The 26,594-nt window shown below is 67.8% G+C and overlaps 6 protein-coding genes across 8 annotated transcripts; 5 read left to right on the top strand and 1 right to left on the bottom strand.

The window, feature by feature from the left end:
* The first annotated feature begins 2,808 nt into the window (after positions 1 to 2,808).
* SEMA4B (semaphorin 4B) lies at positions 2,809 to 10,029 on the top strand. Its single transcript, XM_054272711.1, has 14 exons — positions 2,809 to 2,896; positions 5,459 to 5,619; positions 5,853 to 5,915; positions 6,033 to 6,131; positions 6,244 to 6,355; positions 6,576 to 6,692; positions 6,799 to 6,956; positions 7,121 to 7,302; positions 7,387 to 7,537; positions 7,672 to 7,882; positions 7,962 to 8,077; positions 8,216 to 8,379; positions 8,451 to 8,545; positions 8,669 to 10,029. Exons 1-14 carry the CDS (start codon positions 2,809 to 2,811, stop codon positions 9,442 to 9,444), a joined length of 2,493 nt encoding a protein of 830 aa, XP_054128686.1. The 3' UTR covers positions 9,445 to 10,029.
* A 1,357-nt stretch (positions 10,030 to 11,386) lies between these two features.
* CIB1 (calcium and integrin binding 1) lies at positions 11,387 to 14,323 on the bottom strand. The gene is made up of 7 exons (XM_054272820.1): positions 14,242 to 14,323; positions 14,106 to 14,140; positions 13,588 to 13,690; positions 12,902 to 13,055; positions 12,535 to 12,653; positions 12,373 to 12,461; positions 11,387 to 12,126 (listed from the first exon to the last, which is right to left on the bottom strand). The coding sequence occupies exons 1-7, from the start codon at positions 14,290 to 14,292 to the stop codon at positions 12,105 to 12,107; spliced, it is 573 nt and encodes a 190-aa protein (XP_054128795.1). The 5' UTR covers positions 14,293 to 14,323; the 3' UTR covers positions 11,387 to 12,104.
* Positions 14,324 to 14,418: 95 nt separating this feature from the next.
* Positions 14,419 to 15,555, top strand: GDPGP1 (GDP-D-glucose phosphorylase 1). Its single transcript, XM_054272991.1, has one exon. It carries the CDS (start codon positions 14,420 to 14,422, stop codon positions 15,476 to 15,478), a length of 1,059 nt encoding a protein of 352 aa, XP_054128966.1. The 5' UTR covers position 14,419; the 3' UTR covers positions 15,479 to 15,555.
* A 777-nt stretch (positions 15,556 to 16,332) lies between these two features.
* On the top strand, positions 16,333 to 24,101 carry TTLL13 (tubulin tyrosine ligase like 13). 3 transcript variants are annotated; one of them, XM_054272973.1, is made up of 13 exons: positions 16,333 to 16,457; positions 17,492 to 17,610; positions 18,032 to 18,162; positions 18,526 to 18,682; positions 18,869 to 19,012; positions 19,584 to 19,669; positions 19,778 to 20,003; positions 20,368 to 20,552; positions 21,114 to 21,302; positions 21,763 to 21,895; positions 22,213 to 22,386; positions 22,662 to 23,016; positions 23,526 to 24,101. In XM_054272973.1, exons 2-13 carry the CDS (start codon positions 17,590 to 17,592, stop codon positions 23,768 to 23,770), a joined length of 2,046 nt encoding a protein of 681 aa, XP_054128948.1. In that variant the 5' UTR covers positions 16,333 to 16,457; positions 17,492 to 17,589; the 3' UTR covers positions 23,771 to 24,101. The 3 variants fall into 3 exon arrangements, with proteins under 3 accessions (XP_054128948.1, XP_054128947.1, XP_054128946.1); XM_054272972.1 differs by lacking the exon at positions 16,333 to 16,457 and having other exon boundaries at positions 17,384 to 17,610; positions 18,550 to 18,682; XM_054272971.1 differs by lacking the exons at positions 16,333 to 16,457; positions 17,492 to 17,610 and having other exon boundaries at positions 18,072 to 18,682.
* NGRN (neugrin, neurite outgrowth associated) lies at positions 24,090 to 24,742 on the top strand. The gene is made up of 3 exons (XM_054272979.1): positions 24,090 to 24,214; positions 24,280 to 24,390; positions 24,466 to 24,742. Exons 1-3 carry the CDS (start codon positions 24,090 to 24,092, stop codon positions 24,740 to 24,742), a joined length of 513 nt encoding a protein of 170 aa, XP_054128954.1.
* On the top strand, positions 24,743 to 26,519 carry HDDC3 (HD domain containing 3). The gene is made up of 4 exons (XM_054272978.1): positions 24,743 to 25,007; positions 25,502 to 25,557; positions 25,645 to 25,885; positions 26,389 to 26,519. Exons 1-4 carry the CDS (start codon positions 24,743 to 24,745, stop codon positions 26,517 to 26,519), a joined length of 693 nt encoding a protein of 230 aa, XP_054128953.1.
* Positions 26,520 to 26,594: the final 75 nt, after the last annotated feature.

The following is a 26,594-nucleotide window of genomic DNA, read 5'->3' as shown; positions in this document are numbered from 1 at the left end:
GCCAGGGGGTCCTGGCAGTAGGGTCTGAGCTCACGGTGGGCCAGAGAGGTGGGGGGCAGACCGAGGGAGGCCCGTGGCTAGGCAGGGTGTCTCAGCCGGTGCATGTGGAATGGGGGATGCCCGGGGCCCGTGGGGAGCCTGTCAGGCTGTCGGAGCTGCCAGGAGCTGCAGCGCGCTCCAGCTGCGGCCGGGTATCCCCGCAGCAGGGAGCCCCGCGGTGTGCGGGCAGCCGGCGCTCCGCAGCTGGGGCTGCAGCATCTGTGGCCGAGCAGGGCCCTCCGCTCTCTGCAGGTGTGCACGGTGCGTGCTCACCCTCCGTGCGTGTGCGTGCTCGGAGCGGGCACTGCCGGCTGCTGTCTGGCAGCTCCCGCAGCCGGCCGAGCCGGGGGCGAGCGTGTGAGCCCCGCGAGGTGCGGAGAGCCCGGCTGCGTGGGCAGCGTGCCAGCCGGGCGCAGGGCCCTGAGCAGGGCCGTGCGGGGGCAGCTGGAGCCGGTGGGCAGCAGCAGCAGCAGCGGTGGGGCACACGCAGCCCGTCCCGCTCTCTGCAGGCAGCAGCAGTGGGGCACACGCAGCCCGTCCCGCTCTCTGCAGGCAGCAGCAGCAGTGGGGCACACGCAGCCCGTCCCGCTCTCTGCAGGCAGCAGCAGCAGTGGGGCACACGCAGCCCGTCCCGCTCTCTGCAGGCAGCAGCAGCACCCGGTCCCATGCCGCCTTCCCAGGCACCCACTGCCAGTGGGAGTGGGGTGCGGGCGCTGGCGTGGGAATTCGGTGCAGAAACCACTGCCCCACCTGCCTGCTGACCCCAGGCCACGGGTTTTGGTGCTGCCCAAAGCCCAGAGAGGTTTCCCCGTTGCCGGCAGTGGGCAGGGAGGGCGGTGCGTGCCAATGCCTGCAGCAGGGCGTGGGGCACGCACGGGCCTGCCGGAGTGCAGAGCGGGGCAGGGAGTGCGGTGCCCCCGGCACTGCCCCGCTGGCAGCTGCGTGGGCAGGACAGGAGATAAATGGGAGTTTGGCGTAAACAGCCCTGGCTGCCAGCAGCGCTGGAGTGCCGCTTAAAGGCGCAGGCTCTGGCCTGGTTCTGCTGCCTGCTCCTGCCCTCCCTCCCGGCCTGCTCTGCCCTCCTTTTCCTCCCTGCCTGCCCCTTCCCTTCCCTCCTGCCCCTGCCCTCCCTGCTCACCCTAGAGCAGCTGCCCTCCCCGCGGGGGCTCCCCCGTCCTCGCTGCATGCCATCGCACCCGGGTGCTGACACAACCCTGCCACGGCCGTGCACAGGTGGCAGCCCGGTCCCCGGAGCCCCCCAAGATGCCGTGAGGTGGCGTGGGGCAGGGGGCCATGGCTGCAGGGTGAGTGCCTTCTCCCACCCTGTTCAGGGTGACGTGCTCGGCTGGCTGAGTCGAGTCCCGTCCGTCTGTGCCACTTCCCCGGGCAAAGGGTGCTGCTGATAAGGCTGGGGTGGAGCTGTGGGACTGTCCCGGGCCTGGGAAGGAACAGCAGGAGCACCGGGAACAGGAAGGGAGCAAAGTCGATTTGGGGCAGAAGGGCAGCCCAGAGCCCCAGCACTGGACATCAGGTATGACCTGTGAGTGGGCACCATCCGGCAGTGCCAGGCGGGCAGAGTGTGGGAGTGTGGGCACGGCTGTCCCAGGAGTGTGGGCACGGCTGTCCTGGGTGTGGGGGAGCATTTCTCCTGGGCAGGGGGCTCCAGGTGGGTCCCACCATTGCAATCCAGGGCTGGGACTGACCAAGAAGGACACGGGAAGCTCTGCCCCAGACCCCACACTGGGAGGGCAGCGCTGGGTCCCCTGGCCCCAGTGTGCTGCCTGGGGGATCCTCGGACCCCATCCCTGTGTCCCCCCGTCCCGTTGCCATGGCGATGGAAGGAGTTGTCATTAATAACGGTTGCGTGGGCGCTGCCAGCCGGGTGGGCAGTGCTCTGAGGGCTCGGTGAGCCCTGCCCACGCCCCGGCCAGGGACAGGGACAGAGCCCCCCGAGGGCCAGGCAGAGATCGTGCCCAGCACTGCCTGCTCGGCGGGACCCCTGGCACGGGCACAGGGGCTGGCAGGGTTGTGTCGCCTGCACCGAGTGCTACCTGTGGGGGCACCGGTGCCGGCCAGGTGTGCCCGTGGTGGGGCTGGCTCAGGCACCCCGTGGTACCCCTTGGCTCCCGAGGGAGAGAGGGAGCGCTGGGCGGCGCCGAGCAGAGCCCCCAGCCCCGGCAGTGTGGCCGTGGGGCACAGCTGAGGACAAGGGGGCGGCTCTGCTAGCGGCCATGGGGCCGAGCTGTCCCCAGGAGGGCGGGACACTCCCGGGACAGCCAGCTATGCTCCCAGCCAGCCCCCCGCACCCCCCGGTGTGGGTCCCGGCCCCACCGGCCTTCCCTGATCGCGGGGAGTCCCTGGCTGTCGCCAGCCCGGGGACAAAGCCCCGTTCCCTCCGGACCGTGGCGGCCGCGGGGCGGGGGCTGGGGCCGGGTCCCGCTGGGGCGGCGTGGGGGCGGTACCGGCGGGGAACCGCCCGCCTCCTCTTCCGAGCGGCCCACCCCGCCCGGGGCACCGGCGGGCCGGGGGCCGAGGGGTCGGCGCGGCTGGGTACGGCTCGGGAGCGGATCGGGAGCGCTCGGGCGGGGCCGGTTCGGTCCGGCCGGGCGGGGCCCGCCCGTGGCTGTACGCCCGGTGCCGCGGGGCGGGGGCCGGGCCGTGCCGTGCCGTGCCGTACCGTACCGAGCCGCTGAGCCCCTTCTCTCCCCGCAGGTCTGCAGCGCCCGGGCGGCTTCGCGGCCGCGGCGGAGCCCCGCGGCTCGGTCCGGGATGGCGGCACGGCCGGTGCTGCCGGTGCTGGCGGCGCTGCTGCTCTCGGCGGCTCCGGAGCCCGTCCCGCGGGTCAGCCTGCCCTACGGTGAGTGTCCGCTGCCTTCGGTGGGTGAGGGTCCGCCGGCACCGGGGAGGGGAGCCAGCCCCCGCCGAGGGCTCCGGCTGGCGTCTGCCCCGGGGCGGCGGAGCGTCCCGCGTCCCCGGGCTCTGAACGCCGCGTGGAAACGCCGTGTGACAGCCCCCCAGCTCCCCGGGACACCGGGAGCCCTCCGTCAGCAGGACACGGAGCGCGGCCGGGGCAGAGCCCCGGGGTGCTGCGGGGTGTGCGGTCACGCAGCCCCGTGCAGAGCCGCGCCGGGGGTGGGTGTGCCGGGGCCACCCGGGACCGAGCACTTGCGCCCCGCGAGCCGGGCAGCGGTGGCGGCCGGGTTCCGTACCAGATGGGGAGGGTGAGCCGGCCGGGGCACTCTGCTCAGGGTGTCCCTGGGGTGGGGGACGCGCCACAGCCCCTTCTGTGCCGTGCTCAGCTCCGGACAGCTCTGAGCCCCCCTGCAGGCACTTGTCAGCCGCGAGGCCCGAGCGCGGGGGCCTGCACGGGGCAGGGGCCCGGCAGGACATCGGGAGGGTGCTAGGGCAGGCAGAGCTGTAACAAGTGGGGGGCCTGTTTGCAGCCCCTCCTGCCCTGCAGAGCCCCCAGCAGCTGGCACGGGCTGGGCGAGGCGTGGGGCGCTGCTCGGGCTCACCCTGGCAGCTGTGCCGTGCGGGGGAGCCAGGAGTGGCTGGATCCAGCTGCTGCCGGCCCGCAGAGCCCATCCCGCCCTGCGCCGGGAGGGTGCCGCGGTTTGGGCAGCTGCGAGCGCTCCCTGGCTCGGCGTGCTGCAGCTCCCTGGTGTAGATGTGGCCCCACCACACGCTCCCATGACCGCTGGCCGCGGCCGTGGTGGCTCCAGCAGATGTGGGACCTGCTGAGCTGGACGGGAGGCTGGGACCCAGTGAGACGAGCAGCTCGGCATCGTGCCACGCTGTGCCGTGCCGTGTTGAGCCGCGCTGCCTGGCCCTGCCTGCACAGACCGGTTCTGCCCCGTGCTCTGCACACCTGTGGGAGCTGTGGGGCTGCAGCCACGGGCAGTGCCCGGGGATCCCGGCCCGGACCCCAGCGAGGCGGGGCAGCTGGGCGGGGAGCAGGGGCCGGTGGCCGGTGTGTGTCCGGCGGTGGCTCCCATGGAGCTGCACACGTGGGGCTGCGGTCGGTGGGAGGGAGGAGCTGGGAGCTGCTCCCCTGGGAGCGCTGGATGTGCCTGCAGCAGGTTTGTCTGGAAGAAGCAGGTCTTGTCCTGACAGGTCCCTGGCAGCCACAGCAGCAGCTAGCTCTCCGTGTCGGCACAGCTCTGCAAGGCACAGGGGCCCCGTTGCCCCTCCGCTGCCATGCCCATCACGGGTGGCATCACCCCCCCACTAGGGTGCAGGGCCCCTCACAGGAGGCTGCCCTGGGGCATCGGCTTCCTCCTCTCTGCACCACTGTGGAGAGCTGGGCTGGTGCTGGGGCCAGCTGAGCCCCCCGGAACGGGGAGGATGCTGCCCCATCTAGGGGCACCTGGGGTTGGTGGAGCAATGGGAGGTGAGAGCTACAGGGTGCTCCCCACAGCACCACTGCCCCACAGCTCCTCGATCCCTCACAGGGGCTCTCACCAGGCAGGGCCCCGCAGGAGCTCTGGGTTTGTTGTCCTGGTGGGGCTCTGGGAGCAGGCAGGGGCTTGGGGGAGGTCAGGGAATCCCCGGAGGGTCAGGGAGTTGGCAGCGTGAGTCAGCCCGACGTGTCCCGCTCACACAGCCAGGCCCATCTGATTCAGAGCGGCGCTAGGAGAGGAAGGGCTTCCGGGGCCAGGCCACCCACGCGGGACAGGGCGGCATGGGACGGGACAGGACGGGCGCTCCCTGACTCAGCATGGACTCAGCACGGCCACTGGCCCGTGTCCGGCACGGGCTGAGCCCCGCGGGGCAGTGTGGGCAGCACGGGCTGAGCCCCACATCCAGCACGGGCTGAGCCCCACATCCAGCACGGGCTGAGCCCCACGGGGCAGTGTGGGCAGCATGGGCTGAGCCCCACATCCAGCATGGGCTGAGCCCCACGGGGCAGTGTGGGCAGCACGGGCTGAGCCCCACATCCAGCACGGGCTGAGCCCCACATCCAGCACGGGGCTGAGCCCTGCACCCAGCATGGGGCTGAGCCCTGTGTTTTGCAGAGGCTGAGCCCTGCGGGCTGGGGCATGAGGGTACCCTCAGCGCTCATCTCCCCGTGCCGTGAGGCTGGGGTCCCTGTGGCCTGGGCTGGGCTGAGCCTGCCATGCTGCAGGGCTGAGCTCCAGGGCTGGACGTGGCTGGGCAGCTGCCCCAGTGCTAGGCAGGGCTCTTGTGGCATCCTGAGGGCCAGGAGGTGGCTGTGCCCCGCGGCGGCCTCGGGCACTAGCCGGGCCCTGCACGGTGCGCTGCGGTGTGTCTGGCGCTGCGGGCAGAGCTGGGTCTGGCCCTGGCTGCTCGGGTGGGTGGCATGGCCGAGGTGCTGGGCAGAGGGACAGGAGCAGCCGCGGTGCAGGGTCCTGGGGTGAGGTGCCAGCACGAGGCTGATGCCTGTCGCTCTGCCCCACAGACTCGGCCGAGAGGGTGGTGCGGCGCTTTGAGGCACCTGGCGTGTCCAACTACACGGCCCTGCTGCTGAGCCCGGACGGCGGGACGCTCTACCTGGGGGCACGAGAGCTGCTCCTCACCCTCAACACCAGCAACTTTCAGCCCAGCTCCCCAGCTCGTAGGGTGAGCCCAGGGTGGGCTGGGCGGCCTTTGGGGAGGGAGGGGGCACCCAGCTGGAGTGCAGGGGATCCCCACCAGCATTTGGGTCTGTGTGAGCCATCGTGCATTCGGGACCAACCGCCCCAGAGCAGGATGATTGAGGTGGGGAGGATGTGGTTGCTATGAACAAGCCCGAGGAGGGTGTGGGTCGACCAGACAGGGACGGGGGACTCCCAGTGACTGTTCCTTCTCCACAGCTGCTGTGGAGTGCAGATGAGGAGAAGAAGAGGCAGTGTGTCTTCAAGGGCAAGGACCCCCAGGTGAGCCCCACTGCCAGCAGGCACTGGGGGCAGCGGTGGGTACGGGCAGTGCCCTGTGCGGGGTGGTGTCGGTGAGAGCTGAGCCAAGGGCTGAGCTGGGTCCTCTGACCCCCACAGAGGGACTGTCACAACTACATCAAGCTGCTGCTGCAGCTGAACAGCACCCACCTGTACACCTGTGGGACCTGCGCCTTCAGCCCAGCCTGCGCCTACATCGTGAGTACAGGAACAGGGTCCCCTGCAGGTCCCCCCGTGCCGTCAGGGCCCTGCCCTGGGGTCCCTGGCACTGGGACAAGTGCCGCTGGCTCACAGCCTCCTCCTGCTGCAGAACGTGCAGCACTTCAGCCTGGAGCGGGACGCGTCGGGGAAGGTGGTGCTGGAGGACGGGAAGGGACGCTGCCCCTTTGACCCTGAGTACCGCTCCACAGCTGTCATGGTCGGTAAGGCACGACACCCTGGGACCCTCGCCCTTCCTCCTGTGCCCCCTGGAGCCCTCGCCCTCCCTGCAGCGCCCTGGGACCTTTGCCCTCCTCCCCGTGCCTCCTGTCCCTGCGTCTGCCCGGCCAAGCCGTGCCAAGGCCAGGCTATCTCGGCCCCGGCGGGACGCAGGGCCGTGCTGGTGGCGCGTGGCGGGTCCCAGCAGGAACGTGTCTTTGGCAGACGGCGAGCTCTACGCCGGGACCGTCAGCAACTTCCAGGGCAACGAGCCGACCATCTCCCGCAGCCAGGAGAGCCGCATCGCCCTCAAGACCGAGAACTCCCTCAACTGGCTGCAAGGTGAGGGGTGAGGGCCGGGGCTGGCACGGCTGCTCGGGGTCTCTCTCCCCTGCAGCGAGGGAGGCAAGGAATGGGGCCAGAGTGCTGAGGGTGCTCGTGCCCCCAGACCCAGCGTTCGTGGGCTCAGCCTACCTGCGGGAGAGCCTCCCTGCCGGCAACCCTGAGGGTGACGACGACAAGGTCTACTTCTTCTTCAGCGAGACTGGGAAGGAGTTTGACTATTTTGAGAACACCATCGTCTCCCGCATCGCGCGTGTGTGCAAGGTGGGCATAAGGCGGCAGGGGGGTGTGGGGGCTGTGCCTGGGGCGTGACTCGCTGCTGGGGTGGGGGGATGTGGGGCCATCCCGCATACCTGGCCCCCCCATTCTCTCGGCGTGTGGGGTGCCCCGCGGCACGGCATCGCCCCCTGACCCGCCGTGCCACGCAGGGGGACCAGGGCGGGGAGCGCGTGCTGCAGCGGCGCTGGACAACCTTCCTGAAGGCACAGCTGCTCTGCTCACACCCTGAGGACGGGTTCCCCTTCAACGTGCTGCAGGACATCTTTGTGCTCACCCCGGGTGAGCTGCGCTGGAGGGAGACGCTCTTCTACGGTGTCTTCACCTCGCAGTGGTGAGTGGTGGGGACCCAGGGCAACACGGGGGGTTTGGCAGGGCCAGGCCCTGATCTTGCCGTTGCCGTGCCCGTCCTCCCCAGGAACAAGGGCGGGCTGGGCAGCTCGGCCGTCTGCGCCTTCCCCATGCGCAGCGTGCAGCGCGCCTTCGGCGGGCTCTACAAGGAGGTGAACCGCGAGACGCAGCAGTGGTACACGGACACCGGCCCCGTGCCGGAGCCCCGGCCGGGCATGGTAGGTGGCCCCTTGGCGCCTGCCGGAGCGCAGGACGCGGCACCGCCCCATTGCGCTCCTGCTCCCAGTGGCTGCCGCAGCATGGTACCCAGCCGCTTCCCCAGGCCCTTCCGAGCCCCTTCCTTTCCCTGCAGTGCATCACCAGCCACACGCGGCACCTGAAGATCAATTCATCGCTGCAGATGCCAGACCGGGTGCTGAACTTTATCAAGGACCACTTCCTGATGGACAGCCCTGTGCGCAGCCAGCCGCTGCTGCTGCAGAGCCAGCGGCGCTACCAGCAGATCGGCGTGCACCGCGCGCCCGGCCTGCACGGCACCTACGACGTCCTCTTCCTGGGCACGGGTGGGTGCAGGCGGGCCGGGCAGGCCGGGCTCTGTGCCCTGCGCCCCGGCCCTGCTCAGCACGGCCCCTCTGTTTGCAGATGACGGGCGGCTGCACAAGGCCGTGCGGGTGAACCGCGGCGTGCACATCATTGAGGAGATCCGCCTCTTCCCTGACGGGCAGCCCATTCTCCAGCTGCTGCTGGACCAGGACCAGGCAGGAGCTGGGGCGAGGGGGGCACTGGGAGCTCTGCCTGCTTGAGGCTGGTCCCGTCTGTGGGCTGGGGGACACAAACCTGGGAAGGCAGGGGTGTGCAGGAGCTCACCCCGCTGACCCCGCTGTCCCTTCCTACAGGGCCTTGTGTACGCAGCCACCTACACAGCAGTGGCCCAGGTGCCCTTTGCCAACTGCAGCCTGTACCGCAGCTGTGGGGAATGTGTGCTGGCACGGGACCCCTTCTGCGCCTGGAGCCGGGGTGCCTGCCGCAGGCTCACCCCACATCCCCCGGCACACCCACAGTAAGTGTGCACCCTCTGCCATCCCCTCCACCCCAGGGCACCCCACTGCCCTGCCCTCCCTCTGTTCCCAGGCTCTGGGCACAGGACATCGAGGATGCCGACACGGAGCGGCTCTGCCAGCCGGCCAACGCCTCCCAGCCCCGTCCCCGCATCCTCCTGCCCCCAGGTGAGCTCCCGCTGGTGCTGCTGTGAGTGTGCATCCCAGGGGATCCCCCAGACTCCTGCTCCACCATCAGCAGCCCCTGCCCACGGCTGGGGTCCCCTCGCTGATACCGGCTTGTCTCTGCAGCCTCAGGCTCCCCGTGCCAGCAGATCCAGCTCCCTCCCAACGCGGTGCGGCCGCTGCCGTGCCGGCTGCTCTCCAACCTGGCCTCGCGGAGCTGGCTGCACAACGGGGCTCCTGTCAACGCCTCCTATCTGGTGCTGCCCGACGGGGCCCTCATTCTGGTGGGCAGCCCGGAGCGTGCGGGCACCTACGAGTGCTGGTCGCTGGAGGAGGGCTTCCGCAAGCTGATGGCCAGCTACTGCGTGGGCGTGCAGGAGCCAGCCCTCGGGCCAGCGGACCCTGGCAGGAAGGTGGCTGCTGGCCGTGACGCCCTGGAGACGGTCAGCACATCGCGGAGCACCTCAGCGGTGGGCAGCGCTGCGGCACGGCTGGACGGCAAGACCTACTGGACCGAGTTCCTGGTGATGTGTGTGCTCTTTGCCGCCGCCGTCCTCGTGCTGGCCTTCTTCGTGCTGCACCGGCACCGCGACGGCATGAAGGCCTTGCTGGAGCCCGGCGACCCCAGCAGGCACCAGAAGCCACCCCGCAAGCCGGTGGAGAGCCTGCCCCTGAATGGCAGCAGCCTGCCCAGCACGGCTCCTGAGCACAAGGGCTACCAGGCCCTGCAGGACAACTACATCGTCAGTACCCCCGTGCATGAGCCCCCAGGACCCCCACGCACCTTCTCTGAGTCAGAGAAGAGGCCTCTCCACGTCCGTGACAGCTTTGTGGAGGTGTCTCCTGCCTGCCAAAGACCCCGGGTGCGCCTGGGCTCCGAGATCCAGGACTCGGTGGTGTGACGGGGACGAGAGCCAAGCCCTCACTCACCACTGCCTCTGCTCTGCTGAGCCTCGCCGGACCATGCACCACTGCCAGGGTCCGTGTCGTCTGTGTGTGCATGCCCAGAGCCCGGCACCCACCCTCTGCGGCAGCGCCCACCGGCCAGCGGGGCCTAGAGCCTGGCGGCTCCCTGGCATCACCTCGGTACCTGTGGGCGTGAGGGGTGCCCCGTGCCATCCGGGGCCCTGCAGGACGGCTCCAGCCCGGCGTCCCTGCTGCAGGGATGGGCACGGCTCCTGGCTCAGGCTGCTGGTGCCGGGCCCTGACCCCCTCTATGCAGAGGGCAGGAGGGGCGGCCGCAGACCCCCCGTGCCCCAACTCACTGTGACGTCCCGCTGGGGACCCAGGGCCACGCGTGCGGCTGGGCAGCGCCGGCCCCGCGGCATGTGCTGTGTGTTTGTGCTTGGTTCGTTTTTGATATGTGGAAAATGTGAATTGTGTCCGGGGAAGGGGAGCTGGGAACGGCTTCCCCTGCGCTGGGTGGGCAGGGACACCCCCACGGCCCCACGCGCGTGTGTGGAAACGTCTCTTGTTTTTATATAAAGTCCTTCAGACACGTGCGTGCGGCAGGGCTCGGCGCCTTCCTCGGGCAGAGCCATCCCGGCTGGCCCCGTGGAGAGCAGCCAGGTCTGGCTCTCCCTGCAGCCAGAGGCAGATCTGCCCATGCCTCCAGCGGGGCAAGGGCTGTGCTGGCCATAGCTCCGTGCTTGGCTGCGCACCGGGCCGGGGCACGCGGGGCCCTGCAGCGACAGTGGCTGTGTCCCTGTCACCTCCTGGCAGCCCTGGGCTGTCCTGGGGCCGTGCCTGAGGCCCGTGCCACGGCAGGGTGGTGCAGGGAGGCCCTGCGGTGCGGGAGTGCAGAGCAGTGGGGTGATGCCATCCTGGCACCATGAGAAACAGGAGAAGGCAGAGGTGACCAGGAGTAAGAAAACTGGGGGCCTGGGGCTGGGAGGAGGGCAGCCCCCAGCAGGAGAGAGGCTGTGACAGCCCCCGTCCCAGGAGCACAGTCTTGTGCTGCATGTGGGACCCACTGCCCGTGCAGGGAGCATCAGGTCCTCGTCCCCATCCCACCCTGCTGTGGGCTGACCCAGCACACTTTGCCAGCAGGACCTGACTCCGTGGTGGCTGAGGGCGAGGCCTGGGATTGCAGCCAGCGCTGGTTTTGAGCCCTCACGCAGCTGGGAAGCGCCGGCAGTGCCAGCACAGGCTGGGGAAGCGGTGAGCTCCGCAGAGACGGCGTGTCCAGGCAGGATTCCCCCGAGGGACCAGCACTGCCTCGCTCCCAGCTGGACCCGTGCACGGAACTTCCTGCACAGCCTGTTCTGGGACATCAAAAAAGCCACTGGAGGCGTTGGCTGGTGAGCTGCCAACAGACACAGCCCCGGGCTGCAGGGGCACGGGCCTCGGCGGGCAGATACCATCAGCACCGTGGGGCAGCGAGCTGGAAGGGCTGGCAGCGCCAGGAGCAGGAGCCACCGTGTGGGAAACGGCCACGGCAGAGCCCCGAGAGCCAGCGGCTGCTCTGCCCCGGCACGGGGCTCCGCGGGGCCAGCCGGACCCACCGCAGCGCTGGCAGGGCAAGGACGATCCTGAGCAAGGACCAAGGACCCTGCTGCTGCTGCCGCCCGCAGGGATGGTGCCACTCGCTGCCCAGGGCTCCCCTCCGTGCCCCAGCCTGAGCACCGAGCTCTGTACTGCCCAGAAGGCCCCCAGAGTGCAGGAGGTGGCCCTGGAAGGGCTGTGGTGGAGCAGGACGTGGCCCTGGAAGGGCTCTGGTGGAGCAGGACGTGGAGCCGTCCCCTGCAGCGGCGGCTGGCGGCAGGCAGAGAGGGCTGGCAGGAGCCCATGTCCCCAACACCCTGGTGGCACCCGTCCCACAGCCAGACAAAGGCAGCAAAGAGCAAGGGTGAAACCAGAGCCCTTTAATTGTGTCCTCACAGGGACTGGGGGAGGAAGAGGCCAGGGCGGCAGAGCAGCTGCTGTGCTGGAGCCAGAAGAGGGCAAAGACAGAAAGGGAGGAGGAGGAGGAGGAGTGCAGGCTCTGAGCACAGCCGTGGGGGGACAGCTCTGCTCTGGGGTGGCACCTGCACAGTGACTTCTGGGTGACTGCTCAGAGAAAGCACCCCCATTTGGGTTATTGCTCGTGGAAAATGATCCGCTTTTTGGTTATTGCTCAGAGGACCCACGTTCAGTTACTGCTCAGAGAAACGGATCCGTGGGGCAGCAGGCAGGCCCCCAGAAATACAGGAGAGGCAGAAGAGGCTGGCAGGGGAGGCAGCTCCCTGCCTGCTGCTGGAAGGCACAAGGTAGGAATTGGTCCTGAGGGCAGAGAGGGGCTGTGCCGTGCAGAGTGGCCCCAGGCAGGAGCAGAGCTGCCCTTGGAATGCATAGGGATTCAAATTCTAATGCTAGGACAGCAGAGGAGCCGCAGGAGAGGCAGATTCCTGGGACTCCCTGCTGCCAAGCAGGCACCTGAGAGGGGAGCAGGAGGGTTCCTGCCCAAGGCATTGCAGCACAGCCTGGCCACGGAGGGCCCGGGGCTGTGCTCCCTGAAAGAGGAAATGGCTGAGCCCACAGAGAGCTGCAGGAACTGGAGGAGTGCTGCTGGACAGCCAGGGGCTCACAGGACAATCTTGAAGGAGCTGCAAGAGATACGACAGGATCTGCACCTGCTTGCTAGCTGACACAAAGGGTTTACAAGCACCCAGCGCTGCAGGGACCAGAATGCCCGTGTGGGAGAGGCTCTGCAGAGCCAGCGGGGGATGCAGAGCTCTGGCGTTACGGCACACTTGGCACAGGGCAGCCCTGCCCTCGTGCACCACAGCGGTGCCCCAGTGCCAGTGAGCAGTGAGGGTGATGAGCCCCAGCCAGGTTCTGGGGACCCTCACCTGGCAAAGTCGGGGGAGCGGGACACGACGTGCTGGAACTCGGCGAGGTTGATGGTGCCGTCCTTGTCGATGTCGGACTCCTCCAGGATCTGCGGGGAAGGGGAGCGGTGAGCTCTGTGCCTGGGGCTCTGCAGGGCCCGTGCCCTGGCTGGGAGCCCTCACGTTTTGGATGAGCTGCTCCATCTCTGCGCTGCTCAGCCGGGACCCCTCGCCTTGCCCTGTCAGGCAGTTCACCAGTTGCTCCAGGTCCTTCCTGTCCAGAATCCCATCATTGTCAAAGTCTGCGGGGACAGACAAGGTAGGTTTTGGCAGGGCCGCAGTGACCCCAGGGAGCCACAGACACCGGCACTGCACCCTCCATGCACCTCACCGTGCCAAACCAGCTGTTCCCACAGGGAGTTCCTAAGGCCACCATCCCCGTGGGTGCTCCAAGGGCGCTGCCCGCCCTCCTGAACGTCCATTCATCCCCCTGCTCCCGCTTCCTCCAGGTGCAGGGATCCCAGAACACAGCACCTGTCCCCAGCCTTACCAAAGATGCGGAAGGCATAGTAGGATTTGACGTCAGAGGTGGCAGAATCGCTGAAGACACTCAGCATATCAAGGAAGTCTTCAAAGGACATGCTGTCATCCTCGGCCTCTGAGGTTGAGAACACGTGGCAGATGCGCTGCTGGAAGGGGTTTGCCTGCGGACATGGGAACGGCTCAGGCAGGGCTGGGCCCTGCTGGCCCCGTCAGGCACACCTTGGCTGTGGCTGCAGGTGAGCAGGTGCCCCGCTCTGCCACTGCTCCATCACCCACGGCACGGTGATGTCTGTTCTGTGTGCCTCCCGGGGTGCAGCCCCGTGCAGCAGGGAGAAGCAGGGTCCCCCGTGGCAGAGCAGGGACCCTTAGGATCCCCCATGGCACAGCAGGGACCCCCGGGATCCTCCATGGCACAGCAGGGACCCCAGGATCCCCCATGGCACAGCAGGGACCCCCGGGATCCTCCATGGCAGAGCAGGAACCCTTGGGATCCCCCGTGGCAGAGCAGGGACCCCCGGGATCCCCCATGGCACAGCAGGGACCCCCGGGATCCTCCATGGCACAGCAGGGATCCCTGGGATCATCACTTGCTGGATGAGGGCAGGGAAGCTCTTTGCTGGCACAGCGAGGCCGTGCCGGGTGCAGGGGGCCCGAACCCGGGGCAGCAGTGTCCCGGTGTGCCAGGCACCATACCCGCAGCTCAGGCAGCGTCAGGATCTGGCTCTTGGGGACCCGCGCGGAGCAGGCGTTCTCCCTCTCCTCCTTTGGCAGCAGTTCACTGAACCTCTTGTAGGCGCTTTAAGAGGCAGCAAAGAGAGCGGCTCTGTGGTGCGAGGGTGGCAGCACCGTGGTGCCCGTCCGGCACCGGCCGCGCTCCCCAGGGCGGGCCGGCCCGTTCCCACCGCTCCTGCCGGCTCTGCCGGGCCGGGCCGGGCCGTGCCGGGCTCCCACCGGAGCAGGGAGAGGGGCCGGGCCGGGCTCCCACCCGGCTCCGGGGCTGCCGGAGGGTCACCGGGCCGGCCCCGGCCCCGGGTCAGGGCGTCACCGGCAGCACCCGCGGACCTTGGCCCCGTCACAAGCGGCTCCGAGGGAGCGCCCCGGCGCCTCCCGGCTCCGCGGGGCGGAACGGGAGCTCTCCGTGCCCCGCGGCAGAGGCTGAGGCCCCGCGGGACCGGGCCGGCAGGCGGGGGGACACTCACGGCGGTACTTACAGCAAGATCTCCTGCTTGCTCAGGAACGTCAGCTCCTGCGGGGACAGCACGGCTCAGCACCGGCACCGGGGCCAAGGCCTGAGGCAGGGCAGCCCAGGCGGGCCCCGCAGCCGGCCCTGCGCCCCGGTGCCGGTACCTGGTACTCGCTCAGCAGGTCCCGCGGGATCAGACTGGCCGAGCCGCCCATGGCGCCGCTTCCCTGCGCGCTTCCCCGCCCGCCGCCGCGGAGCTGCCCGCCCCGGGCGGGGCAAACGCGCACGTACCGCCGGCCCCGCCCGCCGGCGCACCCGGCTCCCGGCCCCGCCACCGCGGAGATGGCGGCCGCGGCGGGAGGGGAGCCGGGCGAAGCGAGCCCCGAGGAGTTCGTGTACAGCGAGGAGGACTTCGTGCTGCAGGCAGCCGGCTGGGGAGACCCGGGCTCCGCGCCCTCCCGGTTCGACCGGGTGCTGCTGGCGGGCTGGAGCGACCGTATGGAGCGGGGACTGTTCCGGTACCGGCTGGGAGCGCTGCCCACCCGCGTCCTGCCCGGCGCCGCGCGCCTCGTGGCGCAGCTGAACGAGCAGCGCAGCGCGGAGCGCCGCCCGCCGCAGCCCGTCCGCAGCCTCCGCGACCCCTTCGACCCCGCCGCCTTCAACTTCACGCGGCTGCGCCCCGCCGAGCTGCTGTTCCGCCTGCGCCGCGCCGGCGGCCCGGAGCCGCTGCTGGTGGCGATCAACGCCAGCCCGCTGGAGCGGGGACACGTGCTGCTGCTGCCCGAGCCGGCGCGGCGCCTGCCGCAGGCGCTGACGGCCCCGGCGCTGCGCGGGGCGCTGGAGGCGGCGCTGCTCAGCGCCCACCCCGGCTTCCGCGTGGGCTTCAACGGGCTGGGCGGCGGCGCCTCCGTGAACCACCTGCACCTGCACGGGCTCTACCTGGACCGCCCGCTGCCGCTGGAGGCGGCGCCGGCCGAGCCGCTGGGGCCGCGCCTGGCGCTGCTCCGCGCCGGACCGGCCCCCGCCTTCCTCTTCTTCGCCGCCGGCCCCGCGGCGCTGGAGCCGGTGTCGCGGGCCGTGTGCCGCGCGGCGGAGCACCTGGGCGCCGCCGGGCTGGCCTGCAACGTGCTGGCCACGCGGGGCGACCCGCCGGCGGGGCCCGGGGGCGGCCGCGGGCTGCGGGTGCTGCTGTGGGCGCGCCGGCCGCTCTTCGGCCCCAAGGCGGGCGAGCCCTTCGCCGTGGCGCTGTGCGAGCTGGCGGGGCTGCTGCCGCTGCCCGCCGAGCCGCTCTACCGGGACATCACCGAGGAGCAGGCGCTGAGCGCCATCCGCCAGCACCTGCTGCCCGAGCCCGAGCTGCTGCACCTGGGCGGGGAACTGGCGCGGCTGCTGGAGCGGTGATGGCACGGACAGCGGCCGGGGCGCTGAACCGGGGGCACGGGCGGCGGCCGGGGCGCGGAACCGGGGGCGCGGGCGGCGGCCGGAGCTGAACCGGGGGCACGGACAGCAGCCGGGGCGCGGAGACGGTGACACGGACGGCGGTCGGAGCTGAACCGGAGGCACGGACAGCGGCCGGGGCGCGGAGACGGTGACACGGACGGCGGTCGGAGCTGAACCGGAGGCACGGACAGCGGCTGGGCCGCTGCAGAGCTGGGCGCACCGGGACCGGCAGGGGGCGCTGCGGGTGGAGGACACGGAAGTGACGGTCACGTGGCCGCGCGAGGCCGCTCTGGCCGCATGCCCCGCTCTATGGTGCGGTCGCCATGGGAACGCGGCGGAGCCGGGAGCGGTGCGATGGCGGCGGCGGGCGGCAGCGGCAGGGGCAGCGTGGGCCCGGGCCCGTCCCCGTCCCCGGAAACCCCTCCGAGTGAGGGGGCGCCCATCGCCGCAGCCCCCCGGTACCGTCCCGCTGCTCCCGCCGGACCCGAGCCGCGGAGGAGGCGCAGGCGAGTGTGGGGCCGCAGCCCCCGGCAGGGTCCGGCCGGAGCCCGTCCGGCCGCTCCCGGCGGCGCCTCCCGCTGCCTCGCTCGCTCTCGGTCCCGGCCCCAGCCCAGCCGTGGCACAGTGCCCAGGCGGTGCCCGGCGCTCCCCAGCCCCCGGGAGCCGGTGCGGGTCCCACTGCCCCAAAATAAATAATGTTCCCTGGAAGTGCCCCAAGGATCCCCTGTGTGACCCAGCCGGGCACGGCTCCGTGCCCAGGAGCGCCCTGCCCGCCTCCTTAGGGCGGTAGCGAGCTGGCTCGGCCGGGCTGCTCTGTGTGCGTGGGGCATCGGGGCTGTCCCCGCTCCGTGCCCTGCCCGGTGCCTCGCTGAGCTACTGTCATCTCGTCTCTATTCCAGTGTCCCCTCCATCAACCTGAGCGGCTGCAAGTACGACAGCGGTAAGTCAGAGGGACGGGCACCCGCAGGCTCCCCCGGCGCTGCCAGCCAGCCGCGCTGCTGGCTCCCCGTTCCCGCTGGTTTATTCACTGCTGCCGGAGTTTGTCACACTTCGGACTGAGATTTCTCCCGATTTAAAATGCAACAGCAGCGCGAGCCCTCAACATGCCCCGCACTTGTGTCTGCCAGCTGTCTGCTAAAACGGGCAAGAGGGGTTCTGTCAGCTAGAGTGCAAGGGAGCACCCGGGCTCGGAGACAGGGCCTGAGGGCTGTCAGCTGTTCAGGGTGAAGCTGGTGGTGAGCAGGCAGGATCTGTACCTGCAGCCTCTCCCTGTGCTGCTCATCCCCGGTGACCCCAGGAGGCTGGTCCACTCTCCCCTCCCACTCTCCTTCCACAAGCTGCATCTTCAAAGAACAAACTCCTGGCCCTTGAGGGCTGTTATTAATCTACCTTGCTAAGGGATCTTGGTGTGCGTGGATTCCCATCAGCCCTGCCAAATTCATACTTTGCACTAGCATGAACCATCCCAGCAGAGACCTTTTCCTGCAGAGCTGTGTTCTGCTGCTGGAAGACCTTTGATTTGGAGATTAAATTCACACCTTCACAACACTTGTATCTGCCTGTGAGGTGTAAAACCCATGGGAAGTTCAATCCCGCTGTGGAGGGGCCCTGGCACCTCAGGACAGGTGGGATTAGAGGGTTAGGACTTCCCAGAACACCTGCAGCCAGAGGCTTGGGGGGTTGGCCAGATAAAACTGGTGTTCCTAACGCCTTCCAAGGTGTCATGCCAATACCTTGTACCTCTGAGAGGGGAACTGCAGCCCGGAGAGCTGCATGCTCCATCCCTCGGGGGTGTCAGTGCCTGTGCAGTCCCTGGGGCAGGGATGTGTTTCACACCCCATCCCTTGGGGGTGTCAGTCCCTGTGTTCAGCCCCTCAGGCAGGGATGTGTTTCACACCCCATCCCCGGTTCCCTGCGGTGTGCCAGCCCTGCCCGTGGTCCCGGCTGGCCCTGTCACTGCTTGCCTTGGCACAGTGCGGCGGGCGGCGCAGCACTGCGGGCTGAAGGAGGCGGCCGAGCACGAGGAGTGGACGGTGTACTGGACGGACAGCACGGTCGCTCTGGAGCGCCTCATGGAAATGAAGCGCTTCCAGGTAAACAGAACACCTGCCCAGCAGGCATCGCTCGGGACACGGGGCTGTCTGTGGAACAGAAGCACCCAAAGTGTGCCCTGTGCCATCTGTGCCTTGGCTCCAGGGCATAGGGTCAGATGCCTCTGCTTGTGCCACGTCCCTGGCTGGTGTCATCAGCAGCACTCAGCAGCTGTGGTGGCAGCAGCAGCGTGCCAGCCCTGTGATGTGCTGTGAAACAAACAGCTCTTAGGCCGCTCCAGGGCTAAGATGGAATAGGCAGATAAATTAGTAGTGAAGCCCAGATAAAGCAAGTCTCACCCCGCAGCAGTCGTTCAAGGCAGCCACAGGCCTGGCTTCCCTCTCGCTGCTGGCTCTCCTCGGGGCTGGGAGAATCCATCCCCGCAGGGCTCCGCTGATCGGGGTTTTTCTGCACCACTTTCAGAAAATCAACCACTTCCCAGGCATGATCGAGCTGTGCCGCAAGGACCTGCTGGCTCGCAACCTGAACCGCATGCTCCGGCTCTTCCCCAAGGAGTACAACATCTTCCCCCGCACGTGGTGCCTGCCGGCCGAGTGAGTGCCGTGGGACAGCGCCCTGGGGACAGGGGACACGGCAAGGAGGCTGCTGGCCTGCTCCTTCTGGGCACCAGAGCCCAAACCTGCATTGCTTTGGCACACATGGCCCCGACCTCTTCTGCAAACCTCCCAGCAGAGCTGGAGATGTGTGCAGGGAAAAGGAGGGATGGGGAGGCTGGGTCGGGTCACGCAGGGACCGATCTGTGACTCCTGCAGATTAGGAATGGGAGTTCAATTCACCCCCTGCAGAAGTTCAGTGTGTGCTGGCCTGCAGCACCATGCTTTCAGTACCCAGCTGTTAGGAGAGAGTTCAGAGGGGTGTTTTGGGCAGCTGGTGATAGTCACCTCTCCCTTGCACAGCTACGGAGATTTCCTTGCCTATAGATCCATGAGGAAAGCAAGAACATACATCTGCAAGCCTGACAACAGCTGCCAGGGAAGAGGGATCTTCATAACCCACCACCCAGAGGAGATCAAGCACGGGGAGCGCATGATCTGCCAGCAGTACATCTCTGAGGTACTGGCATGGTCCTGGGGGAGGGTTCCAGCATCCCCCCTGCTCCCCGGGTCTCCTCAGGCCTGCTGGAGGTGTCGGTGTGGCTGTGGCACATGGGGACACAGACAAAGCCTGTCCCTCTGCTGAGCAGCACGGGCAGAGGAGCAGTTCCTCAGCTCACCCCTGCTTCTGCCTCTTTCCTCTCAGCCCTTCCTCATCGATGGCTTCAAGTTTGACATGCGCATCTACGTGCTGGTCACATCCTGTGACCCGCTGAAGATCTTTCTCTACAAGGAGGGCCTGGCCCGGTTTGCCACCATGAGGTACATCGATAACAGCACGAGAAACCTGGTAAAGAGGAAGTTTTAAAAAAACTCATATAGTATCTGTAGGTATCAGTCCTTAACTTGTTCTGGGGACATTACAGGCCTTGAAAAGGCAGGTATTGTATTGGGGGTTGCAGGAGTCCCAGCTTGATGCTTTCCTGTTCTTCCTCTATGCTCCTTCCTCCTCCTCACAGGAGGTGTTTCAGGAGGGATAGTACATCTACCCCAAGGCCCCACACTGGGGCTGTTCACTGGCATTACTATGGAATCATGGAATTGTTTGCTTGGATGGAACCTTGGAAGGTCTCCAACCTCATGCTGAAAACCGGCATATATATAACAATAAATTCATACCTAGTTTCTCAGGGTCTCACCCAATCAGGTTTTGAAAACCTGCAGAGTGAAGCCTCCCCCCACCCCTGGTGTCTCTGGGCAGCATGTTCTGCTTCTGGCCCTGATAAGAATGCTCAGTTCCACACCATTCCTACTCTGCCCATGCTCCAGGCAGAAAAGAACACGGGAGTATCTGCTGGGGCTGTTCCTGTTCTTGCTCAGTGGTTCAGAGTGAACAAACATCTCTTGTGGTTCCCTGCCAGGGTGACATCTGCATGCACCTGACCAATTACGCAATCAACAAACACAATGAGAACTTCAACACGGACGACATGGTGGGCAGCAAGAGGTACTGGCATGTCCCAGCACTGCAGGAACACTGCCTGGGGACACAGGTTTACCTCAGCTTTCCTGGAGTGACACAGCTGAGCCCTTACCACCCCCTGTTCCCACACAGGAAACTGTCCACCCTGAACGCCTGGATGGCAAAGCACAACTATGACACATCAAAGCTCTGGGCAGATATTGATGACATTGTTATAAAGACATTGATTTCAGCTCACCCTGTGCTGAAACATCATTACCAGAGCTGTTTCTCCAACCGCACTACTGGCTGTGCCTGCTTTGAAATCCTGGGCTTTGACATTTTGCTGGATAGAAGGCTGAAGCCATGGCTGCTGGAGGTGAGGAAGGAGTGGAGAGCTCAGAGCTGGGCCACTAGGACAGGGAGTTTGTTTGATTCAAAAGGGCCTCCATGCTCACAGAATTAACCAGGCTCTGAAGCCAAACAACCTGCTGTGAGCAGGATCCAAGAGAACCCATTTCCTGCACACCATCTAACAACAGGGATTTTCCCAAGCCTTCAGACCCCTTGTCCTGGGAGCACCCTGAATTTGTGACAGCTGCCCCCTGTGCGGTGGGCTCCAGTGACCTGTGGCACAAGTGGGCAGGAGAGAGTGCTGTGTGTGGCGCCTGTCTCTGGCAGGGAGCAGAGCATCCCGGGCCGTGGCTGGGGTGCCAGGTTAGGTTACCTGCTTGTCTTGGCAGGTGAACCACTCTCCCAGCTTCAACACAGATTCTCAGCTCGACCATGAGGTGAAGGATGCCCTTCTGTGTGACACCTTCAACCTGATCAATGTGCATGCCTGTGACAGAAAGAAGGTGCTGGAGGAAGACAAGCGGCGGGTAAAGGAACGGCTCCTGCAGGCCAGCCAGCCTCCCTGGGAGTCCAGGTACTGCTGCAGGTCCCAGTGAGCAAAGACAGGCACGACAGAGCAGGATAACACCGGGGCTGGCTGCGGAAGCTCCCAGAGCCCGTGGCGTTGTGCAGCCTCCGAGCTGTCCCAAGCCATCTGCGTCCTGCGAGGAGGAGCCACGGCTGCTCTCTGGGTGCCAGGAGATCTGTGACACCTTGTGCTCTGGGCCCTGACAGAGCTCTCCCCAAGCTGCACCTGCTTGTAATCTCTTTTGCTGGGGATGGGCAGTGCCAGCATCCTGGGCTGGCAGGGATGCTCACATGAGGAACCACAGCCCTGCCTCAGGAACTGGGGATACCCTTCTGCAGGGCAGGGGTCCTTTCCAGGACTGAGGGTTTCTCGTTTCTCTGTCTGCCCTCTGTCCTTTCACAAGCCCGTGGGCAGTGAGCCTGCTGCCTGGCAGGCAGGCTGTGGCTCTCCAGCTGCTGTTTCCAGCAGGAGTCCTGGACAATCCCGGGACACGCTGAGCACGTCAGCCCCGCGCTCTGCCCGTGCCCGAGCCTCCCTCACAGCTCCCTGTGCTCCGTCCCGCTGCAGGCGCAGGGAGCAGGAGAGCAGCCAGGCTGCCTGGCTGGCGCAGGCCGAGACCTACGAGAACGAGCACCTGGGCGGCTTCCGACGCATCTACCCAGCACCTGGGACAGAGAAGTACGAGCCATTCTTCCAGCAGAGCAGGTCCCTCTTCCAGGATACAGCAGCATCCAAGGCAAGAGAAGAGCATGCCAGGTATGCTGCTCCTGTGGAAACCCACTTCTCACAGGTGGCCTGGAGACCGCTTGCTCCTGACCCCTCCTGGGGAGCAACTCTGATGCTTGGCAGGTGTAAGAAAGCGGGGAGAGTGGGAGGGGGAAGGAATGAGCCTGCATGTGCTGGGGCAGCACAGCAAAGTGGCTCCTTTTGGATGGACTCCAGAGAGGAAAGGGCGGTAGTCCATTGACTTTTGGACCGTGGAGACACCATTTCCCAAATGTCCCCCTCCCTTTTGGCAAACACGGCCTAATCCAAGGGCATCTCTCTTTTTAGAAGTCTCTTTATGAGCTTCCCATTCCCTCTCTTGGCACAGTTCCATTATGGGCTATTCATATAGAACTTGGGCCTGCAGTAAATGTCCTGAGGTTGAAATCTGCCCCAGAGCCCTTTGCAATTGTGGCTCTGAGCTGTGAGTGACTGCGCCGTTGTGTGGCAGGCAGCAGCTGGAGGAGATGCGCCTGAAAAATGAAAAGCTGGAAGCTATCAGGAAGAAGAAAACAGAGAGGAATAAAGGCACAACTCCTACAACCCACCTTTCCTACAGAAGCACCAAGTCATGGGACAGAAAGGTACGTCAGTGTCAGCACTGTCTGTGGGCTCTCTAAGTCACTGATATGGCTCTGGGAGCTGCACTGAGCCACTGGGGCACCCATGGAGCAGAAATTCCAGGTTTGACTCCCTGCCTGAAGTTCAGAGTCAACAACTTGTGTTGGCACTACTTGCAAGCACCAGTGTTGTGCCTTTCCACTTTGGCTCTCACTGGGCTCTCTGTCCCCCCCGGGACTGTAACTGTGCCCAGGGTTGGAGCAGCTCACGGCTGTCTCACCTGTGCATTATCCCAGCTTCAGCTTTGCTATAGCTCAGGTGTTTCTCTGCCGAGGTGCAGCGTGTGCAGTACAACTCCATGAAGCCCCAGAACATTGTGGAACACGAAGAGAAGAGGAGACTGAATGCTCTGCTGCAGCGTGAGAAGCAGATCCGAGGGCTGGGCATCACTGAGCTGCTTTCCCAGCTGCTCCCCGCGGCTGAAAGCCAGAGACCCTACGTGCTCCAGAGCCAGGTAACGGCACGGCCCACAGCCACCCCGCACAGAAGTGCATTGGAGCAGGGCTGGGCACTGAGCATCTCTGCTGGGGCACGATGGGGGCTGCTGCAGGCGCATCAGCTGCTGTGCCTTCGGATGATGAGTCTGGAATGGTGCCGGGGACATACCTGGGGACAAAGTGCGGGGTGATGCTTCACTGTGCACCTGGGTGTGACTAGAGTCTCTTCTTTCCCATCTCCTGCCAAGGCCTACAGAAGTAAGCCGTGGCCATTTTCCTTCCCTTCTTCCAGCTACTGTTTCCCTGGGACGTCATTGAGGAGCACAACGCCCACAAATTAATGATGCTTTTCTCATTCCTGGGAGTCCCAGCTCCTCGGCCCTTGGCGCACAGGGTTTTACCCAGCCCTGCAGCCCAGGGCCTGCCACAGCACGTGGCAGGCCCAGATCCCAAGGACACGGAGACCCTCTGCATCCGAGGCCAGAGCATCCCATGCCACGCGCGGCGCAGGGGCGCCCGGGCGCAGGGCGGGGGCTGGCAGCAGGGCCCGGCGGCGGGGGCGGCGCTCCCCCAGCCCTGCGCCCACCCCCGGGGGCAGCAGCCCAGGGAGCAGTGCCTCCCTGGCACCACCAGCCAGGCTGAAGGCTGTAAGTACAAACCCTGCCAGGCTGGGAGGAACGGCTGGGCTCCGTGGAGCTCTCAGGGATGCTGGGACACTGCAAAAGGGTCACCGTGCTCTGCTTGGGGCACTGGTTACCACTGGAAACCTCTGAGGCTCGGAGATCCCATCTGCAGGAACAGGGAAGAACCATGAGTGGCTTCCCAGGATCAAGGGTTGATGTGCAGGCACGGGGGAGTGTGAGAAGCCAGGAAAGTCATAGGGGTGCATTAGCTCCTGGGCATCAGAGGGGGCATGGTGACACAGCATAGCCCCCACTCTCTTCCCAGCACACTGCTCCCTGCCCATGCTCCCACCCTCCAGCCTTGCCCAGCCCAGCTCCCTGGCATCGGCTTCACCCACTTTGCAGCCTCAGGACCCGGGGAGCAGAGGAGGGGCAGAGGAGGGTCTGCCAGGACCAAGCCCCACCGGGAAGGGCAGTGGGGGCTGCCGAGCTGCAGGCTCTGCACGGCCCCACAACCATCTGTGCTGTTGCAGGTAACGCTGGGAGTCGGTCATCCTCCGATGGGGGCAGCTGTCCGCCGACGTCCCCAGCCAGCCCCGAGCAGGCCCCGGGTGACGGCACCTCCAGCTGTGCTGTGGAGCTCCCCGGCCTCACTGCCGTGCAGCACACACACCCCTCACACCGCGGCAGAGCCTCGTCGTGCCAGTGTGTCACCCCACGCCGGCACCTTGCCCCGTGCCACTGCCCCACAGACTCACAGCCTGAAAAGCACAGGTAACACGGCCAGGGGCTCAGCCTTCCGCCCGTGCGTGCTTGCGTGAGAACCAGGACTTGCAGGATGAAACCAGGACAGCTGCTGGCCGCCTCCATCAACTCCGGAGTCAGCTGCTGAGCCCCCTGACCAGCGCCTGGGCCCAGCACGGCTCCGGCCACCTGCCCCGGCTGCCTTCACCCTGCCAGGGCCGGAGACTGGTGCTCGTGCCCTGCCCGCCGCACGGCCGCCTGCGCCGAAGACCTCCGGAGGCCACCTCGCTCAGGACCCGTCGGAAGCGCGCTTCCCCCGCCGGCCCCGCCCGTCCCCGGGCCTGTTCCGGGCCATGGCGGGGCTGCTCCGGTGCGCCCTGCGGGCCGCGCCGCTCCTCGCCCGGGCCCCGCGGCGGGCGGCGGCGGCGTGGCCCGGGGGCCCGGAGCCGCCGGACCCGGCGCTGGAGGACACGCAGAGGTGCGGAGCGGCCGGGGCGCGGCGGGGCGTGCGGCGGCCCGGGCGCTCACGCGTGTTCCCCGCAGGGCGCGGCGGCGGCGGGCGGCGGCGCGGATGGAGCGGCTGCGGCGGGAGCTGGGCGGGGGGCGCGGAGCCCCCGAGCGCGTCCTGACCTGGCAGGCGATGGAGCAGCTGCGGTGAGCGCGGGGCCGGGCGGGCCGCGCCTGCCGACCGCCCCGGCGAGCGCCCGGTGACCGTGCCCGTGCCCGCAGGTTCCTGCGGCGGGAGCTGCCCGAGGAGTGGCCCCTGGAGCGCCTGGCCGAAGGCTTTGGCGTCAGCACGGACGTGGTGCGGCGGGTGCTGCGGAGCCGCGGCCGTCCCTCTCCGCAACGCCGCCTGCGGCAGGACCAGCGGGCGCTGAGCGCCGCCGCCACGGCACCGGCACCGGCACGGGGGGCGGGGGACGGGCGCGAGGTGCGCGCCCCCGACGGGACGCTGCTATACCGGCTGCCGCGGGGCTGGGGCGGGCCGGGGCCCGGCGCGCAATAAATGCACTTGGGGCCCGCCTCCGCCTGTGCCGCTTCCGTCGCGCCGGCCGCGGGCTCCGAGACCGCGGGGATGAGCTCCGAGGCGGCGGGGATGGGCTCCGAGGCCCCGGGGATGGGCTCCGAGGCCCCGGGGATGGGTTCCGAGGCCCTGGGGATGGGCTCCGAGGCGGCGCGGCTGCTGGAGGCCGTGGACTTTGCAGCCAGGAAACACAAGGACCAGCGGCGGAAGGATCCCGAGGGCACCCCCTACATCAACCACCCCATCGGTGCGGAACTCCCCGGCACCGCGCCCCGCTCCCGGGAGCCCCCCGCGGCCCCTCTCTTCCACCCTGGCACCCCTCCCGCCCCGGCGCGCTGCCAGCCCCCGGGAGCCCCTCGCCCTGGTCCCGGGACACAGCCGCGTCCCTTGTCCCGTGTCCTTGGGCCCGATGGGGGCAGAGCTGCCGAAGCACGGCGACCCCGGCTCCAGGTGTGGCTGCCGCCCCCCTGTTGCCCTGCCGTGCCTGGAGCCCGCGGGAGCTGCCGAGGGGCCCCCGTGCCGCGGCCGCCCCTGCCAGGCCAGGGGACAGCCCCACCTGGGGGGCACTGCCAGCCCTGCCCAGCCGCGGATCCGCCGCGCAGGACGGGCCCGCGGGGTGTGCCCTGCCCAGGGCTGGCCTCGGGGAAGCCTCGCTGCCCACCGTGAGGCGCAGCCCCCGGGTCCGGGCCCGGAGCTGCCCGTTCCCCGCCGCCTCCTCCCACCTTTCCGTTCTCGCTGCAGCCGTGGCCAGGATCCTGGCGCATGAGGCCGGCGTGACGGACATGGTGGTGCTGCAGGTAACGCTCGCCTTGCCCTGCCCTGCCCTGCCCGCTCCCCGCGGCTCGGCCGCTCCCCGCAGCCCCCCGGTCCCCTGCTCGCCGCAGGCCGCCCTGCTGCACGACACCGTGGAGGACACGGACACCACGTTCTCGGAGATCGAGGAGCGGTTCGGCGCGGAGGTGCGGCGCGTGGTGGAGGAGGTGACGGACGACAAGAGCCTGCCCAAGATGGAGCGCAAGCGGCTGCAGATCGAGCGCGCCGCCGCCTGCAGCCGCCGCGCCAAGCTGGTCAAGCTGGCGGACAAGCTGCACAACCTGCGGGACCTGAACCGCTGCAGCCCGCAAGGTGCCGGCCCCGGGGCTCGGGGGGCGCGGGGAGCACGGCGGCAGTGCAGCGGCACCGGGCACGGGCCCCGCCGGTCCCGGCCCGCAGCACGGCTGGTGCTGCTGCCTGTGCCGAGGGACAGCGGGCCCCGCGGCCGCGCTGGGCCGGGGCGGGAGGCGGGGCCGGTGTCAGTGCCGGTGTCAGTGCCGGTGTGTGTGTCGGCGGGGCAGTGCCGGTGTCTGTGCCGGTGTCTGTGCCGGCGAAGCGATGCCGGTGTGTCTGTCCCGGTGTCAGTACGGTGTGTCTGTGCCGGTGTGTCAGTGCCGGTGTGTCTGTGCCGGTGTCTGTGCCGGCGAAGCGATGCCGGTGTGTCTGTGCCGGTGTGTCTGTGCCGGTGTGTCTGTCCCGGTGTCAGTACGGTGTGTCAGTGCCGGTGTGTCAGTGCCGGTGTGTCTGTGCCGGTGTCTCAGTGGGACCGGGACCGGGTGGCGGGACCGGAAGTGACGTCGCGCGTGTCCCCGCAGGGTGGTCGGAGGAGCGCGTGCAGGAGTACTTCCGGTGGGCGGCGCGCGTGGTGTCGGGGCTGCGCGGGAGCAGCGCGGCCCTGGAGGGGGCGCTGCAGCGCCTGTTCGAGGCGCGCGGCGTGCCCACGTGACCGGGCCGCGCCCGCCTCCGCCAATAATAAACGTGCGCACAGATCGGCGTCCCTGCGTTGCCATGGTATCGCGCG

The sequence above is a fragment of the Melozone crissalis genome, unplaced genomic scaffold, assembly GCF_028551555.1.
Source record: "Melozone crissalis strain CALT ecotype California unplaced genomic scaffold, PUWL_Pcris_2 ptg000014l_1, whole genome shotgun sequence".
Classification (NCBI taxonomy): domain Eukaryota; kingdom Metazoa; phylum Chordata; class Aves; order Passeriformes; family Passerellidae; genus Melozone; species Melozone crissalis.
Note: the sequence above shows the minus strand (reverse complement) of the source record. Positions and strands in the feature narration are given on the sequence as shown.